This window comes from Eucyclogobius newberryi, unplaced genomic scaffold (genome assembly GCF_026437365.1).
Source record: "Eucyclogobius newberryi isolate DKJ021-1_F unplaced genomic scaffold, fEucNew1.0.hap1 SCAF_14, whole genome shotgun sequence".
Lineage (NCBI taxonomy): Eukaryota > Metazoa > Chordata > Actinopteri > Gobiiformes > Gobiidae > Eucyclogobius > Eucyclogobius newberryi.
The window spans coordinates 38,623,765-38,639,077 of record NW_027315768.1 but is presented as its reverse complement, the minus strand read 5'-3'; the positions used below and the strand labels follow the sequence as shown (position 1 = coordinate 38,639,077).

The window sequence follows — 15,313 nt, the reverse complement described above, 5'->3', positions numbered from 1 at the left end:
CTCCTGACCAATCAGAGAGCAGAGCAATGTCCTCCTGACCAATCAGAGAGCAGAGCAATGTCCTCCTGACCAATCAGAGAGCAGAGCAATGTCCTCCTGACCAATCAGAGAGCAGAGCAGTGTCCTCCTGACCAACCAGAGAGCAGAGCAGTGTCCTGACCTTGACCAATCAGAGAGCAGAGCAGTGTCCTCCTGACCAATCAGAGAGCAGAGCAATGTCCTCCTGACCAATCAGAGAGCAGAGCAGTGTCCTCCTGACCAACCAGAGAGCAGAGCAGTGTCCTGACCTTGACCAATCAGAGAGCAGAGCAGTGTCCTCCTGACCAATCAGAGAGCAGAGCAATGTCCTCCTGACCAATCAGAGAGCAGAGCAATGTCCTCCTGACCAATCAGAGAGCAGAGCAATGTCCTCCTGACCAATCAGAGAGCAGAGCAATGTCCTCCTGACCAATCAGAGAGCAGAGCAATGTCCTCCTGACAAATCAGAGAGCAGAGCAGTGTCCTGACCTTGACCAATCAGAGAGCAGAGCAGTGTCCTCCTGACCAATCAGAGAGCAGAGCAATGTCCTCCTGACCAATCAGAGAGCAGAGCAATGTCCTCCTGACCAATCAGAGAGCAGAGCAGTGTCCTCCTGACCAACCAGAGAGCAGAGCAGTGTCCTGACCTTGACCAATCAGAGAGCAGAGCAGTGTCCTCCTGACCAATCAGAGAGCAGAGCAGTGTCCTCCTGACCAACCAGAGAGCAGAGCAATGTCCTCCTGACCAATCAGAGAGCAGAGCAATGTCCTCCTGACCAATCAGAGAGCAGAACAGGCCAAGACTTGAGTTCCCACATGCCCTGTTTATGGGGAAGAGCGCCCCCTGTCCTTAGACCCTCCTTCTGCAGGAAAAACTACATTACACTGAATCCTGATTTACCTGGTCCAGTTCTAGTCCAGTTCTAGTCCAGTGTTAGTCCAGTGTTAGTCCAGTTCTAGTCCAGTGTTAGTCCAGTTCTAGTCCAGTTCTAGTCCAGTGTTAGTCCAGTGTTGGTCCAGTTCTAGTCCAGTTCTAGTCCAGTGTTAGTCCAGTTCTAGTGCAGTTCTAGTCCAGTTCTAGTCCAGTTCTAGTCCAGTGTTAGTCCAGTTCTAGTCCAGTTCTAGTCCAGTTCTAGTCCAGTGTTAGTCCAGTTCTAGTCCAGTTCTAGTCCAGTTCTAGTCCAGTTCTAGTGCAGTTCTAGTCCAGTTCTAGTCCAGTTCTAGTCCAGTTCTAGTCCAGTGTTAGTCCAGTTCTAGTCCAGTGTTAGTCCAGTTCTAGTCCAGTTCTAGTCCAGTTCTCGCCAGTGTTAGTCCAGTTCTAGTCCAGTTCTAGCCAGTGTTAGTCCAGTTCTAGTCCAGTTCTAGTCCAGTTCTAGTCCAGTTCTAGCCAGTGTTAGTCCAGTTCTAGTCCAGTTCTAGTCCAGTGTTAGTCCAGTTCTAGTCCAGTTCTAGTCCAGTTCTAGTCCAGTTCTAGTCCAGTTCTAGTCCAGTGTTAGTCCAGTGTTAGTCCAGTTCTAGTGCAGTTCTAGTCCAGTTCTAGTCCAGTGTTAGTCCAGTTCTAGTCCAGTTGTAGTCCAGTTCTAGTGCAGTTCTAGTCCAGTGTTAGTCCAGTTCTAGTGCAGTTCTAGTCCAGTTCTAGTCCAGTTCTAGTCCAGTTCTAGTCCAGTTTTAGTCCAGTGTTAGTCCAGTTCTAGTCCAGTTCTAGTCCAGTGTTAGTCCAGTTCTAGTCCAGTTCTAGTCCAGTTCTCGCCAGTGTTAGTCCAGTTCTAGTCCAGTTCTAGCCAGTTCTAGACCAGTTCTAGTCCAGTTCTAGTCCAGTTCTAGTCCAGTTCTAGCCAGTGTTAGTCCAGTTCTAGTCCAGTTCTAGTCCAGTTCTAGTCCAGTTCTAGTCCAGTTCTAGTCCAGTTCTAGTCCAGTTCTAGTCCAGTGTTAGTCCAGTGTTAGTCCAGTTCTAGTGCAGTTCTAGTCCAGTTCTAGTCCAGTGTTAGTCCAGTTCTAGTCCAGTTCTAGTCCAGTTCTAGTCCAGTTCTATTCCAGTGTTAGTCCAGTGTTAGTCCAGTTCTAGTGCAGTTCTAGTCCAGTTCTAGTCCAGTTTTAGTCCAGTGTTAGTCCAGTTCTAGTCCAGTGTTAGTCCAGTGTTAGTCCAGTTCTAGTGCAGTTCTAGTCCAGTTCTAGTCCAGTTCTAGTCCAGTTCTAGTCCAGTGTTAGTCCAGTGTTAGTCCAGTTCTAGTCCAGTTCTAGTCCAGTTCTAGTCCAGTTCTAGTGCAGTTCTAGTCCAGTGTTAGTCCAGTTCTAGTCCAGTTCTAGTCCAGTTCTAGTGCAGTTCTAGTCCAGTGTTAGTCCAGTGTTAGTCCAGTGTTAGTCCAGTGTTAGTCCAGTTCTAGTGCAGTTCTAGTCCAGTTCTAGTCCAGTTCTAGTCCAGTTCTAGTCCAGTTTTAGTCCAGTGTTAGTCCAGTTCTAGTCCAGTTCTAGTCCAGTGTTAGTCCAGTTCTAGTCCAGTTCTCGACAGTGTTAGTCCAGTTCTAGTCCAGTTCTAGCCAGTGTTAGTCCAGTGTTAGTCCAGTTCTAGTGCAGTTCTAGTCCAGTTCTAGTCCAGTTTTAGTCCAGTGTTAGTCCAGTTCTAGTCCAGTGTTAGTCCAGTGTTAGTCCAGTTCTAGTCCAGTTCTAGTCCAGTTCTAGTCCAGTTCTAGTGCAGTTCTAGTCCAGTGTTAGTCCAGTGTTAGTCCAGTGTTAGTCCAGTGTTAGTCCAGTTCTAGTGCAGTTCTAGTCCAGTTCTAGTCCAGTTCTAGTCCAGTGTTAGTCCAGTTCTAGTCCAGTGTTAGTCCAATTCTAGTTCAGTTCTAGTCCAGTTCTAGTCCAGTGTTAGTCCAGTTCTAGTCCAGTGTTAGTCCAATTCTAGTCCAGTTCTAGTCCAGTTCTAGTCCAGTGTTAGTCCAGTGTTAGTCCAGTTCTATACCAGTTCTAGTCCAGTTTTAGTCCAGTTCTAGTCCAGTTCAGGTCCAGTGTTAGTCCAGTGTTAGTCCAGTTCTAGTGCAGTTCTAGTCCAGTTCTAGTCCAGTTCTAGTCCAGTGTTAGTCCAGTGTTAGTCCAGTGTTAGTCCAGTGTTAGTCCAGTGTTAGTCCAGTTCTAGTCCAGTTCTAGTCCAGTTCTAGTCCAGTTCTAGTCCAGTTCTAGTCCAGTTCTAGTCCACTGTTAGTCCAGTTCTAGTCCAGTTCTAGTCCAGTTCTGGTCCAGTTTTAGTCCAGTGTTAGTCCAGTGTTAGTCCAGTTCTAGTCCAGTTCTAGTCCAGTTTTAGTCCAGTGTTAGTCCAGTGTTAGTCCAGTGTTAGTCCAGTGTTGGTCCAGTGTTAGTCCAGTTTTAGTCCAGTGTTAGTCCAGTTCTAGTCCAGTTCTAGTCCAGTTCTAGTCCAGTTCTAGTCCAGTTCTAGTCCACTGTTAGTCCAGTTCTAGTCCAGTTCTAGTCCAGTTCTAGTGCAGTTCTAGTCCAGTGTTAGTCCAGTTCTAGTCCAGTTCTAGTGCAGTTCTAGTCCAGTGTTAGTCCAGTGTTAGTCCAGTTCTAGTGCAGTTCTAGTCCAGTTCTAGTCCAGTTCTAGTCCAGTTCTAGTCCAGTGTTAGTCCAGTTCTAGTCCAGTTCTCGCCAGTGTTAGTCCAGTTCTAGTCCAGTTCTAGCCAGTTCTAGTCCAGTTCTAGTCCAGTTCTAGTCCAGTTCTAGTCCAGTTCAGGTCCAGTGTTAGTCCAGTGTTAGTCCAGTTCTAGTGCAGTTCTAGTCCAGTTCTAGTCCAGTTCTAGTCCAGTTCTAGTCCAGTTCTAGTCCAGTTCTAGCCAGTGTTAATCCAGTTCTAGTCCAGTTCTAGTCCAGTTCTAGTCCAGTTCTAGTCCAGTTCTAGTCCAGTGTTAGTCCAGTGTTAGTCCAGTTCTAGTGCAGTTCTAGTCCAGTTCTAGTCCAGTGTTAGTCCAGTTCTAGTCCAGTTCTAGTCCAGTTCTAGTGCATTTCTAGTCCAGTGTTAGTCCAGTGTTAGTCCAGTGTTAGTCCAGTTCTAGTGCAGTTCTAGTCCAGTTCTAGTCCAGTTCTAGTCCAGTTCTAGTCCAGTTTTAGTCCAGTGTTAGTCCAGTTCTAGTCCAGTTCTAGTCCAGTTCTCGCCAGTGTTAGTCCAGTTCTAGTCCAGTTCTAGCCAGTGTTAGTCCAGTTCTAGTCCAGTTCTAGTCCAGTTCTATTCCAGTGTTAGTCCAGTGTTAGTCCAGTTCTAGTGCAGTTCTAGTCCAGTTCTAGTCCAGTTTTAGTCCAGTGTTAGTCCAGTTCTAGTCCAGTGTTAGTCCAGTGTTAGTCCAGTTCTAGTCCAGTTCTAGTCCAGTTCTAGTCCAGTTCTAGTGCAGTTCTAGTCCAGTGTTAGTCCAGTGTTAGTCCAGTTCTAGTGCAGTTCTAGTCCAGTTCTAGTCCAGTGTTAGTCCAGTTCTAGTCCAGTTCTAGTCCAGTTCTAGTCCAGTGTTAGTCCAATTCTAGTCCAGTTCTAGTCCAGTTCTAGTCCAGTGTTAGTCCAGTGTTAGTCCAGTTCTAGTCCAGTTCTAGTCCAGTGTTAGTCCAGTGTTAGTCCAGTGTTAGTCCAATTCTAGTCCAGTTCTAGTCCAGTTCTAGTCCAGTGTTAGTCCAGTGTTAGTCCAGTTCTATACCAGTTCTAGTCCAGTTTTAGTCCAGTTCTAGTCCAGTTCAGGTCCAGTGTTAGTCCAGTGTTAGTCCAGTTCTAGTGCAGTTCTAGTCCAGTTCTAGTCCAGTGTTAGTCCAGTGTTAGTCCAGTTCTAGTCCAGTTCTAGTCCAGTTCTAGTCCAGTTCTAGTCCAGTTCTAGTCCAGTGTTAGTCCAGTACTAGTCCAGTGTTAGTCCAGTTCTAGTCCAGTTCTAGTCCAGTTCTGGTCCAGTTTTAGTCCAGTGTTAGTCCAGTTCTAGTCCAGTGTTAGTCCAGTGTTAGTCCAGTTCTAGTCCAGTGTTAGTCCAGTGTTAGTCCAGTTCTAGTCCAGTTTTAGTCCAGTGTTAGTCCAGTGTTAGTCCAGTGTTGGTCCAGTGTTAGTCCAGTTTTAGTCCAGTTTTAGTCCAGTTCTAGTCCATTGTTAGTCCAGTTTTAGTCCTGTTTAGTCCAGTTTAGTCCAGTGTTAGTCCAGTGTTAGTCCAGTTCTAGTCCAGTTCTAGTCCAGTTCTAGTCCAGTGTTAGTCCAGTTCTAGTCCAGTTCTAGTCCAGTTCTAGTCCAGTGTTAGTCCCTTTCTAGTCCAGTTCTAGTCCAGTTCTAGTCCAGTTCTAGTCCAGTTCTAGTCCAGTTCTAGTCCAGTGTTAGTCCCTTTCTAGTCCAGTTCTAGTCCAGTTCTAGTCCAGTTTTAGTCCAGTGTTATTCCAGTTCTAGTGCAGTTCTAGTCCAGTGTTAGTCCAGTGTTAGTCCAGTTCTAGTCCAGTTCTAGTGCAGTTCTAGTCCAGTTCTAGTCCAGTGTTAATCCAGTGTTAGTCCAGTTCTAGTCCAGTGTTAGTCCAGTGTTAGTCCAGTTCTAGTCCAGTTCTAGTCCAGTTCTAGTCCAGTGTTAGTCCAGTGTTAGTCCAGTTCTAGTCCAGTGTTAGTCCAGTTCTAGTCCAGTGTTAGTCCAGTGTTAGTCCAGTTCTAGTCCAGTGTTAGTCCAGTGTTAGTCCAGTTCTAGTCCAGTGTTAGTCCAGTGTTAGTCCAGTTCTAGTCCAGTTTTAGTCCAGTGTTAGTCCAGTGTTAGTCCAGTGTTGGTCCAGTGTTAGTCCAGTTTTAGTCCAGTTTTAGTCCAGTTCTAGTCCATTGTTAGTCCAGTGTTAGTCCAGTTTTAGTCCTGTTTAGTCCAGTTTAGTCCAGTGTTAGTCCAGTGTTAGTCCAGTGTTAGTCCAGTGTTAGTCCAGTTCTAGTCCAGTTCTAGTCCAGTTCTAGTCCAGTGTTAGTCCAGTTCTAGTCCAGTTCTAGTCCAGTGTTAGTCCCTTTCTAGTCCAGTTCTAGTCCAGTTCTAGTCCAGTTCTAGTCCAGTTCTAGTCCAGTTCTAGTCCAGTGTTAGTCCCTTTCTAGTCCAGTTCTAGTCCAGTTCTAGTCCAGTTTTAGTCCAGTGTTATTCCAGTTCTAGTGCAGTTTTAGTCCAGTTTTAGTCCAGTGTTAGTCCAGTGTTAGTCCAGTTCTAGTCCAGTTCTAGTCCAGTTCTAGTCCAGTGTTAGTCCAGTTCTAGTTCAGTTCTAGTCCAGTTCTAGTCCAGTTTTAGTCCAATGTTAGTCCAGTTCTAGTCCAGTGTTAGTCCAGTGTTAGTCCAGTGTTAGTCCAGTTCTAGTCCAGTGTTAGTCCAGTGTTAGTCCAGTTCTAGTCCAGTTTTAGTCCAGTGTTGGTCCAGTGTTGGTCCAGTGTTAGTCCAGTTTTAGTCCAGTGTTAGTCCAGTTTTAGTCCAGTTTAGTCCAGTGTTAGTCCAGTGTTAATCCAATGTTAGTCCAGTGTTAGTCCAGTTTTAGTCCAGTGTTAGTCCAGTGGTAGTCCAGTGTTAGTCCAGTTTTAGTCCTGTTTAGTCCAGTGTTAGTCCAGTGTTAGTCCAGTTTTAGTCCTGTTTAGTCCAGTTTAGTCCAGTTTTAGTCCAGTGTTAGTCCAGTGTTAGTCCAGTGTTAGTCCAGTGTTAATCCAGTTTTAGTCCAGTTTTAGTCCTGTTTAGTCCAGTTTAGTCCAGTGTTAGTCCAGTTTTAGTCCAGTTTTAGTCCTGTTTAGTCCAGTGTTAGTCCAGTGTTAGTCCAGTGTTAGTCCAGTTTTAGTCCAGTGTTAATCCAGTTCTAGTCCTGTTTAGTCCAGTTTAGCCCCTGGTTGCGTCCCTGACCCGCTCTGGTTTCCTCAGAGGAGCAGTTGAAGTTCCTGGAGGCCCTGGAGGACGTTGAGACGCAGGAGAAAAGGACGGTTGTGTTCGTTTGCAAAGTGAATCGTCCTGAGTCGAGCGTGCGCTGGTTCAAAGCCGGGCAGGAGGTGCCTCTGAGCAAACGCCTGCTTTACCGTGTGGACGGACTCAAACACACTCTGACCATCAAAGACTGTGTGATGGACGACGAGGGCGAGTACACGGCCTCCATCGGAGAGATCAGGTACTTGTACTGCACTTGTACTGCACTTGTACTGCACTTATACTGCACTCGTGCTGCACTCATGCTGCACTCATACTGCACTCATGCTGCACTCATGCTGCACTTATACTGCACTTATACTGCACTCATACTGCACTCATACTGCACTCATGCTGCACTCATGCTGCACTCATACTGCACTTTTACTGCATTCATACTGCACTCATACTGCACTTATACTGCACTTATACTGCACTCATACTGCACTCATGCTGCACTCATACTGCACTCATACTGCACTCATGCTGCACTTATACTGCACTCATACTGCACTCGTGCTGCACTCGTGCTGCACTCGTACTGCACTCGTGCTGCACTCGTGCTGCACTCGTGCTGCACTCGTGCTGCACTCGTACTGCACTCGTGCTGCACTCGTGCTGCACTCGTGCTGCACTCGTGCTGCACTCGTACTGCACTCGTACTGCACTCGTGCTGCACTCATGCTGCACTCATGCTGCACTTATACTGCACTCGTGCTGCACTCGTGCTGCACTCGTGCTGCACTCGTGCTGCACTCATACTGCACTTATACTGCACTCATACTGCACTCATACTGCACTCATACTGCACTCATACTGCACTCATACTGCACTCATACTGCACTCATACTGCACTCATACTGCACTCATACTGCACTTATACTGCACTCATACTGCACTTATACTGCACTCATACTGCACTCATACTGCACTCATACTGCACTCATGCTGCACTTATACTGCACTTATACTGCACTCATACTGCACTCATACTGCACTCATACTGCACTCATACTGCACTCATACTGCACTCATACTGCACTCATACTGCACTCATACTGCACTTATACTGCACTCATACTGCACTTATACTGCACTCATACTGCACTCATACTGCACTCATACTGCACTCATGCTGCACTTATACTGCACTCATACTGCACTCATACTGCACTCATGCTGCACTCATACTGCACTCATACTGCACTCATGCTGCACTTATACTGCACTCATACTGCACTCATACTGCACTCATGCTGCACTCGTACTGCACTCATACTGCACTCATGCTGCACTTATACTGCACTCATACTGCACTCATGCTGCACTCATGCTGCACTCATACTGCACTTATACTGCACTCATACTGCACTCATACTGCACTCATACTGCACTCATACTGCACTCATACTGCACTCATACTGCACTCATACTGCACTCATACTGCACTTATACTGCACTCATACTGCACTTATACTGCACTCATACTGCACTCATACTGCACTCATACTGCACTCATGCTGCACTTATACTGCACTTATACTGCACTCATACTGCACTCATACTGCACTCATACTGCACTCATACTGCACTCATACTGCACTCATACTGCACTCATACTGCACTCATACTGCACTTATACTGCACTCATACTGCACTTATACTGCACTCATACTGCACTCATACTGCACTCATACTGCACTCATGCTGCACTTATACTGCACTCATACTGCACTCATACTGCACTCATGCTGCACTCATACTGCACTCATACTGCACTCATGCTGCACTTATACTGCACTCATACTGCACTTATACTGCACTCATACTGCACTCATACTGCACTCATACTGCACTCATACTGCACTTATACTGCACTCATGCTGCACTCATACTGCACTCATGCTGCACTCATACTGCACTCATACTGCACTCATGCTGCACTTATACTGCACTCATGCTGCACTCATGCTGCACTCATACTGCACTTATACTGCACTCATACTGCACTCATACTGCACTCATACTGCACTCATGCTGCACTTATACTGCACTCATGCTGCACTCATGCTGCACTCATGCTGCACTCATGCTGCACTCATGCTGCACTCATGCTGCACTCATGCTGCACTTATACTGCACTCATACTGCACTTATACTGCACTTATACTGCACTCATACTGCACTCATACTGCACTTATACTGCACTCATACTGCACTCATACTGCACTCATACTGCACTCATGCTGCACTCATACTGCTCTCATGCTGCACTCATACTGCACTCATGCTGCACTCATACTGCACTCATACTGCACTCATACTGCACTCATGCTGCACTTATACTGCACTCATGCTGCACTCATGCTGCACTCATACTGCACTCATACTGCACTCATACTGCACTCATGCTGCACTTATACTGCACTTATACTGCACTCATACTGCACTCATACTGCACTTATACTGCACTTATACTGCACTCATACTGCACTCATACTGCACTCATGCTGCACTCATACTGCACTCATACTGCACTCATACTGCACTCATGCTGCACTCATGCTGCACTTATACTGCACTTATACTGCACTCATACTGCACTCATGCTGCACTCATGCTGCACTCATACTGCACTTTTACTGCACTCATACTGCACTCATACTGCACTTATACTGCACTTATACTGCACTCATACTGCACTCATACTGCACTCATGCTGCACTCATACTGCACTCATACTGCACTTATACTGCACTCATACTGCACTTTTACTGCACTTATACTGCACTCATACTGCACTTATACTGCACTTATACTGCACTCATACTGCACTCATACTGCACTCATACTGCACTCATACTGCACTCATACTGCACTCATGCTGCACTCATACTGCACTCATGCTGCACTCATACTGCTGCTGATCGTACTGCTGGGAGGGCATCTGACACATTCTCCTCTCTTTCAGGTGTTCTGCTGAGCTCATCATCAGTGAAGCTCCTACAGACTTCACAGCTCAGCTCAAAGACCAAACCATCACCGAGTTTGAGGACGCAACGTTCACCTGCAAAGTCAACAAGGACAAGGCCTCGGTCAAGTGGTACAGGGCCGGGAGAGAGATCCGAGAAGGTCCCAGGTGAGTCCAGAGTCCAGAGACCAGAGACCAGGACCAGGACCAGGACCAGGACCAGGACCAGGACCAGGACCAGGACCAGGACCAGGACTAGGACTATTATAACCCGGTGTGTTTGCAGGTACCACATGGAGCGCGAAGGGAAAACGTGTCGTTTGATGGTGAAAACCTGCAGACCTGATGACGAGTGCGAGTACGCCTGCGGAGTGGAAGAGAGACGCTCACGAGCAAGACTCTTCGTCGAGGGTAAGAGCTCCAGAAGTGTCCACAAGCTCAGGACCAGGTTCAGATCTGGAGAAGGTTCCAGCTCAGGACCAGGTTCAGATCTGGAGAAGGTTCCAGCTCAGGACCAGGTTCAGATCTGGACAAGGTTCCATCTCAGGACCAGGTTCAGATCTGGAGATGGTTCCGGCTCAGGACCAGGTTCAGATCTGGAGAAGGTTCCAGCTCAGGACCAGGTTCAGATCTGGAGATGGTTCCAGCTCAGGACCAGGTTCAGATCTGGACAAGGTTCCATCTCAGGACCAGGTTCAGATCTGGAGATGGTTCCGGCTCAGGACCAGGTTCAGATCTGGAGAAGGTTCCGGCTCAGGACCAGGTTCAGATCTGGAGAAGGTTCCAGCTCAACCCTAACCCTGATACTGATCCGATTCAGCCGTGTACTTTAACTTGGAACCTAAAGAATTCAGTTTCTTGATATAATTTACAATTCATTAGCTTTAAATTAGCTCATGCTAATCACTAGAATAACTCGGTCGTTCTTCGGTCTTAACATTCCCTTCTCCCTCAGAAACGCCGGTGGAGATTGTGCGTCCGCCTCAGGACCTGTTCGAGCCTCCGGGTTCAGACGTGGTGTTCGAGGCGGAGCTGAACAAAGACCGTGTGGAAGTGCGATGGATGAGGAACAACATGATCATCGTTCAGGGAGACAAGTACCAGATGATCAGCGAAGGAAAAGTCCACCGTCTCCAGGTCTGCGAGATCCGACCCAGAGACCAGGGCGAGTACCGCATCGTGGCCAAGGACAAGGATGCCCGGGCCAAGCTGGAGCTGGCAGGTGAGGGACCGGCTTCAGTCCCGCTGTAGACCCGGGTATAGACCCGGGTGTAGACCCGGTGTAGACCCGGTGTAGACCCGGGTGTAGACCCGGTGTAGACCCGCTGTAGACCCGGTGTAGACCCGGTGTAGACCCGGGTGTAGACCCGGTGTAGACCCGGGTGTAGTTCCGCTGTAGACCCGCTGTAGACCCGGTGTAGACCCGGTGTAGACCCGGTGTAGACCCGGGTGTAGACCCGGTGTAGACCCGGGTGTAGTCCCGCTGTAGACCCGCTGTAGACCCGCTGTAGACCCGGTGTAGACCCGGTGTAGACCCGGGTGTAGACCCGCTGTAGACCCGCTGTAGACCCGGGTGTAGACCCGGGTGTAAACCGGGTGTAGACCCGGGTGTAGACCCGGGTGTAAACCGGGTGTAGACCCGGGTGTAGACCCGGGTGTAAACCGGGTGTAGACCCGGGTGTAGACCCGGGTGTAAACCGGGTGTAGACCCGCTCTGACTCTCTTCTCCTCCACAGCGGTGCCGAAGATAAAGACCACGGATCAGAGTTTGGTGACAGATGCGGGTAAACCGTTTGTGATGTCGGTTCCATACGACGCTTATCCTCGCGCCGATGCCGAGTGGTTCTTGGGCGAGAAAAGCCTCCCAGTCCAGAACATCGACTCCAGTCTGGACAAGACTGAGTACCGGCTAAAGAGCCCGAGCAAAGAGGACCAGGCCCGGTACCGGGTCCACATCAAGAACAAGCACGGAGAAGCCGAGGCTCACATCAACCTGGACGTCATCGGTGAGTCCTGATCTAGACTGGCTTAGACCACATTTAGACCTTGTTTGGAACTTTTTTGTTTCATTTTACCAGCCAAAATATTAGGAACAAACTTTTAATTGGCAATATTGGCCTGGTCTAGTCCTTTCATCCTGATTTAGTCTAGTTTTAATCCTGTTTTAGTCTTTGTTTTCGTCCTACTTTTAGTCTTGGTGTACTTATTTTTTCAGTTCTGTTTCAGTACAGTTTTAGTCCAGTTTTAGTCCTGCTTCACTCGTGTTCTAGTCCTTCTTCAGACCATTTCTAGTCCCAGTTCATCCCCTCTCCTGGGTCTCCTGGTTAGACCTGCTCTAGTCTTGACCTTCTCCCCTCCACAGACGTCCCTGGTCTCACTTCAGTCCTGCTTTAGACCTGCTTTAGTCCTGCTTTAGACCTGCTTTAGTCCTGCTTTAGTCCTGCTTTAGTCCTGCTTTAGTCCTGCTTTAGTGCTGCTTTAGACCTGCTTTAGACCTGCTTTAGTCCTGCTTTAGACCTGCTTTAGTCCTGCTTTAGTCCTGCTTTAGTCCTGCTTTAGTCCTGCTGCTTTAGTCCTGCTTTAGTCCTGCTGCTTTAGTCCTGCTTTAGTCCTGCTTTAGACCTGCTTTAGTCCTGCTTTAGTCCTGCTTTAGACCTGCTTTAGTCCTGCTTTAGTCCTGCTTTAGTCCTGCTTTAGACCTGCTTTAGACCTGCTTTAGACCTGCTTTAGTCCTGCTTTAGTCCTGCTTTAGTCCTGCTTTAGTCCTGCTTTAGTCCTGCTTTAGTCCTGCTTTAGTCCTGCTTTAGTCCTGCTTTAGTCCTGCTTTAGTCCTGCTTTAGTCCTGCTTTAGTCCTGCTTTAGTCCTGCTGCTTTAGTCCTGCTTTAGTCCTGCTTTAGACCTGCTTTAGACCTGCTTTAGTCCTGCTTTAGTCCTGCTTTAGACCTGCTTTAGTCCTGCTTTAGTCCTGCTTTAGTCCTGCTTTAGTCCTGCTTTAGACCTGCTTTAGACCTGCTTTAGTCCTGCTTTAGTCCTGCTTTAGTCCTGCTTTAGTCCTGCTTTAGTCCTGCTTTAGTCCTGCTTTAGTCCTGCTTTAGACCTGCTTTAGACCTGCTTTAGTCCTGCTTTAGTCCTGCTTTAGTCCTGCTTTAGTCCTGCTTTAGACCTGCTTTAGACCTGCTTTAGTCCTGCTTTAGTCCTGCTTTAGTCCTGCTGCTTTAGTCCTGCTTTAGTCCTGCTTTAGACCTGCTTTAGACCTGCTTTAGTCCTGCTTTAGTCCTGCTTTAGACCTGCTTTAGTCCTGCTTTAGTCCTGCTTTAGTCCTGCTTTAGTCCTGCTTTAGACCTGCTTTAGTCCTGCTTTAGACCTGCTTTAGTCCTGCTTTAGTCCTGCTTTAGTCCTGCTTTAGTCCTGCTTTAGTCCTGCTTTAGACCTGCTTTAGACCTGCTTTAGTCCTGCTTTAGTCCTGCTTTAGTCCTGCTTTAGTCCTGCTTTAGACCTGCTTTAGACCTGCTTTAGACCTGCTTTAGTCCTGCTTTAGTTCACTTTAGGCCTGACCTTGTCTCTCTCCAGATTGAGTTGAGTTCTTCATGGATATTTCTGGAAAGGCTCTTGTAGAAAGTTAAAAGAACTCTAACAGAACTCTAACAGAACTCTAAAAGAACTCTAACAGAACTCTAAAAGAACTCTAAAAGAACTCTAACAGAACTCTAAAAGAACTCTAAAAGAACTCTAACAGCAGAAGAAGAACATCTAAATTGTATTAAATGGCCCAACCCACAATGCTGCCGTGTGATTGGTTCCCTATAACGGGCCTGCCACGTGATTGGCCCGTTAAAGCCCTGGTGCAGACTGAAGAGTTTAGTCCTGTTCTAATCCCTCTTTAGTCCAGCTTCAGTCCCGCTCTTGACCCCCTCTCCTTCCGCAGACGTTCCTGGTCCGGTCAAAGGTCTCCGGGTCGTCGACACGGCTGAGGGCGAGGTCAGCCTGTCATGGGAGGAGCCTGAGTCTGATGGTGGCGCTAAGATCACGTCGTACGTCGTAGAGCGCCGCGACATCAAGAGAAAGACCTGGACTTTGGCCACAGACCGCGCAGACGCTCCCGAGTACTGCGTGTCCGGACTCAACCGAGACCTGCTCTACCTGTTCAGGGTCAGCGCCCGGAACCGTGTCGGGACCGGGCCCAGCGTGGTCCTGGACGAGCCCGTGCAGCCCAAAAACAAGTTTGGTGAGTCCACTTTGTCTTCCAGGACACGCACTACAGGATCAGTGACCGAGGGCCTCACTTTACCAACCCTCTGACCATAAAAGCTTTGACCTGGAACCTGTCCTAGTCCCTGTCCTAGTCCTAGTCCTAGTCCTAGTCCTAGTCCCTGTCGTAGTCCCAGTCCTGGTCCCAGTCCTGGTCCTGGTCCCAGTCCTGGTCCCAGTCCTGGTCTCAGTCCTGGTCTCAGTCCTGGTCCCAGTCCTGGTCCCAGTCCTGGTCTCAGTCCTGGTCTCAGTTCTGGTCCCAGTCCTGGTCTAACTCTCTCTCTCCACAGATGTGCCAGATGCCCCGCAGCATGTGCACGTGTCCACGGTGAATCGTTTTGGAGCCACCGTGTGCTGGGAGCCGCCGCTGTCAGACGGCGGCTCTGCCGTCACGACGTACGTCATCGAGCTCCGTGACCGCACGTCCGTCAGGTGGGAGGCGGCTCTGGTCACCGCGGCGACGGAGCGCTCGGCCGCACTCAACGACGTGGTGGAAAACAAAGAGTACATCTTCAGAGTGAGAGCGGAGAACAAGGCTGGAGCTGGACGTCCCAGTGCGGCCACCCGCCCGGTCAAGATCATGGACCCCATCGGTGAGACTTTACACCAGCTGTGAACAGGCAGGGAGGGCATCTGAGGTAAAACCTTTAGAGCTGACCCATAAAGTTCAAGGTTTGTTTCAAAGACAGATAAACTCACACGTTAAATGTGCAGCATTTGTGCAGAAGCTCCTGAGCATATGCAGAAGCTCCTGAGCATGTGCAGAAGCTCCTGAGCATGTGCAGAAGCTCCTGAGCATGTGCAGAAGCTCCTGAGCATGTGCAGAAGCTCCTGAGCATGTGCAGAAGCTCCTGAGCATGTGCAGAAGCTCCTGAGCATGTGCAGGGGGAATCAGGACCATCACTCTGCTCTGACTCTCTCTCCCACCCTCAGATCGCCCGTCTCCTCCGCTGAACCTCCATTTCGCAGATGCGACTCGTTCCTCTGTGACTCTGACGTGGGAGACTCCGGCTTCAAACGGCGGCAGTGTCATCACCGGTTACATTATTGAGAAGTGCGACGACGGCGTCTACAACTGGCTCAGAGTCAACCCCAAACTGTGCCCCGACCTGAGCTACAGGGTGAGTACCCGCTGTACCCGACCTGAGCTACAGGGTGAGTACCCGCTGTACCCGACCT

The 15,313-nt window shown here is 48.6% G+C and overlaps 1 protein-coding gene across 1 annotated transcript in view; it reads left to right on the top strand.

The window, feature by feature from the left end:
* Nucleotides 1–15,313, top strand: part of LOC140359129 (titin-like) — a 342,168-nt gene that overhangs the window by 87,773 nt on the left and 239,082 nt on the right. The window contains exons 42-49 of the mRNA XM_072443997.1: nt 6,876–7,116; nt 9,886–10,053; nt 10,172–10,296; nt 10,841–11,107; nt 11,622–11,891; nt 13,812–14,111; nt 14,425–14,727; nt 15,068–15,255. Of these exons, the coding sequence (XP_072300098.1) occupies nt 6,876–7,116; nt 9,886–10,053; nt 10,172–10,296; nt 10,841–11,107; nt 11,622–11,891; nt 13,812–14,111; nt 14,425–14,727; nt 15,068–15,255 (1,862 nt within the window). The remainder of the gene's footprint in view (nt 1–6,875; nt 7,117–9,885; nt 10,054–10,171; nt 10,297–10,840; nt 11,108–11,621; nt 11,892–13,811; nt 14,112–14,424; nt 14,728–15,067; nt 15,256–15,313) is intronic.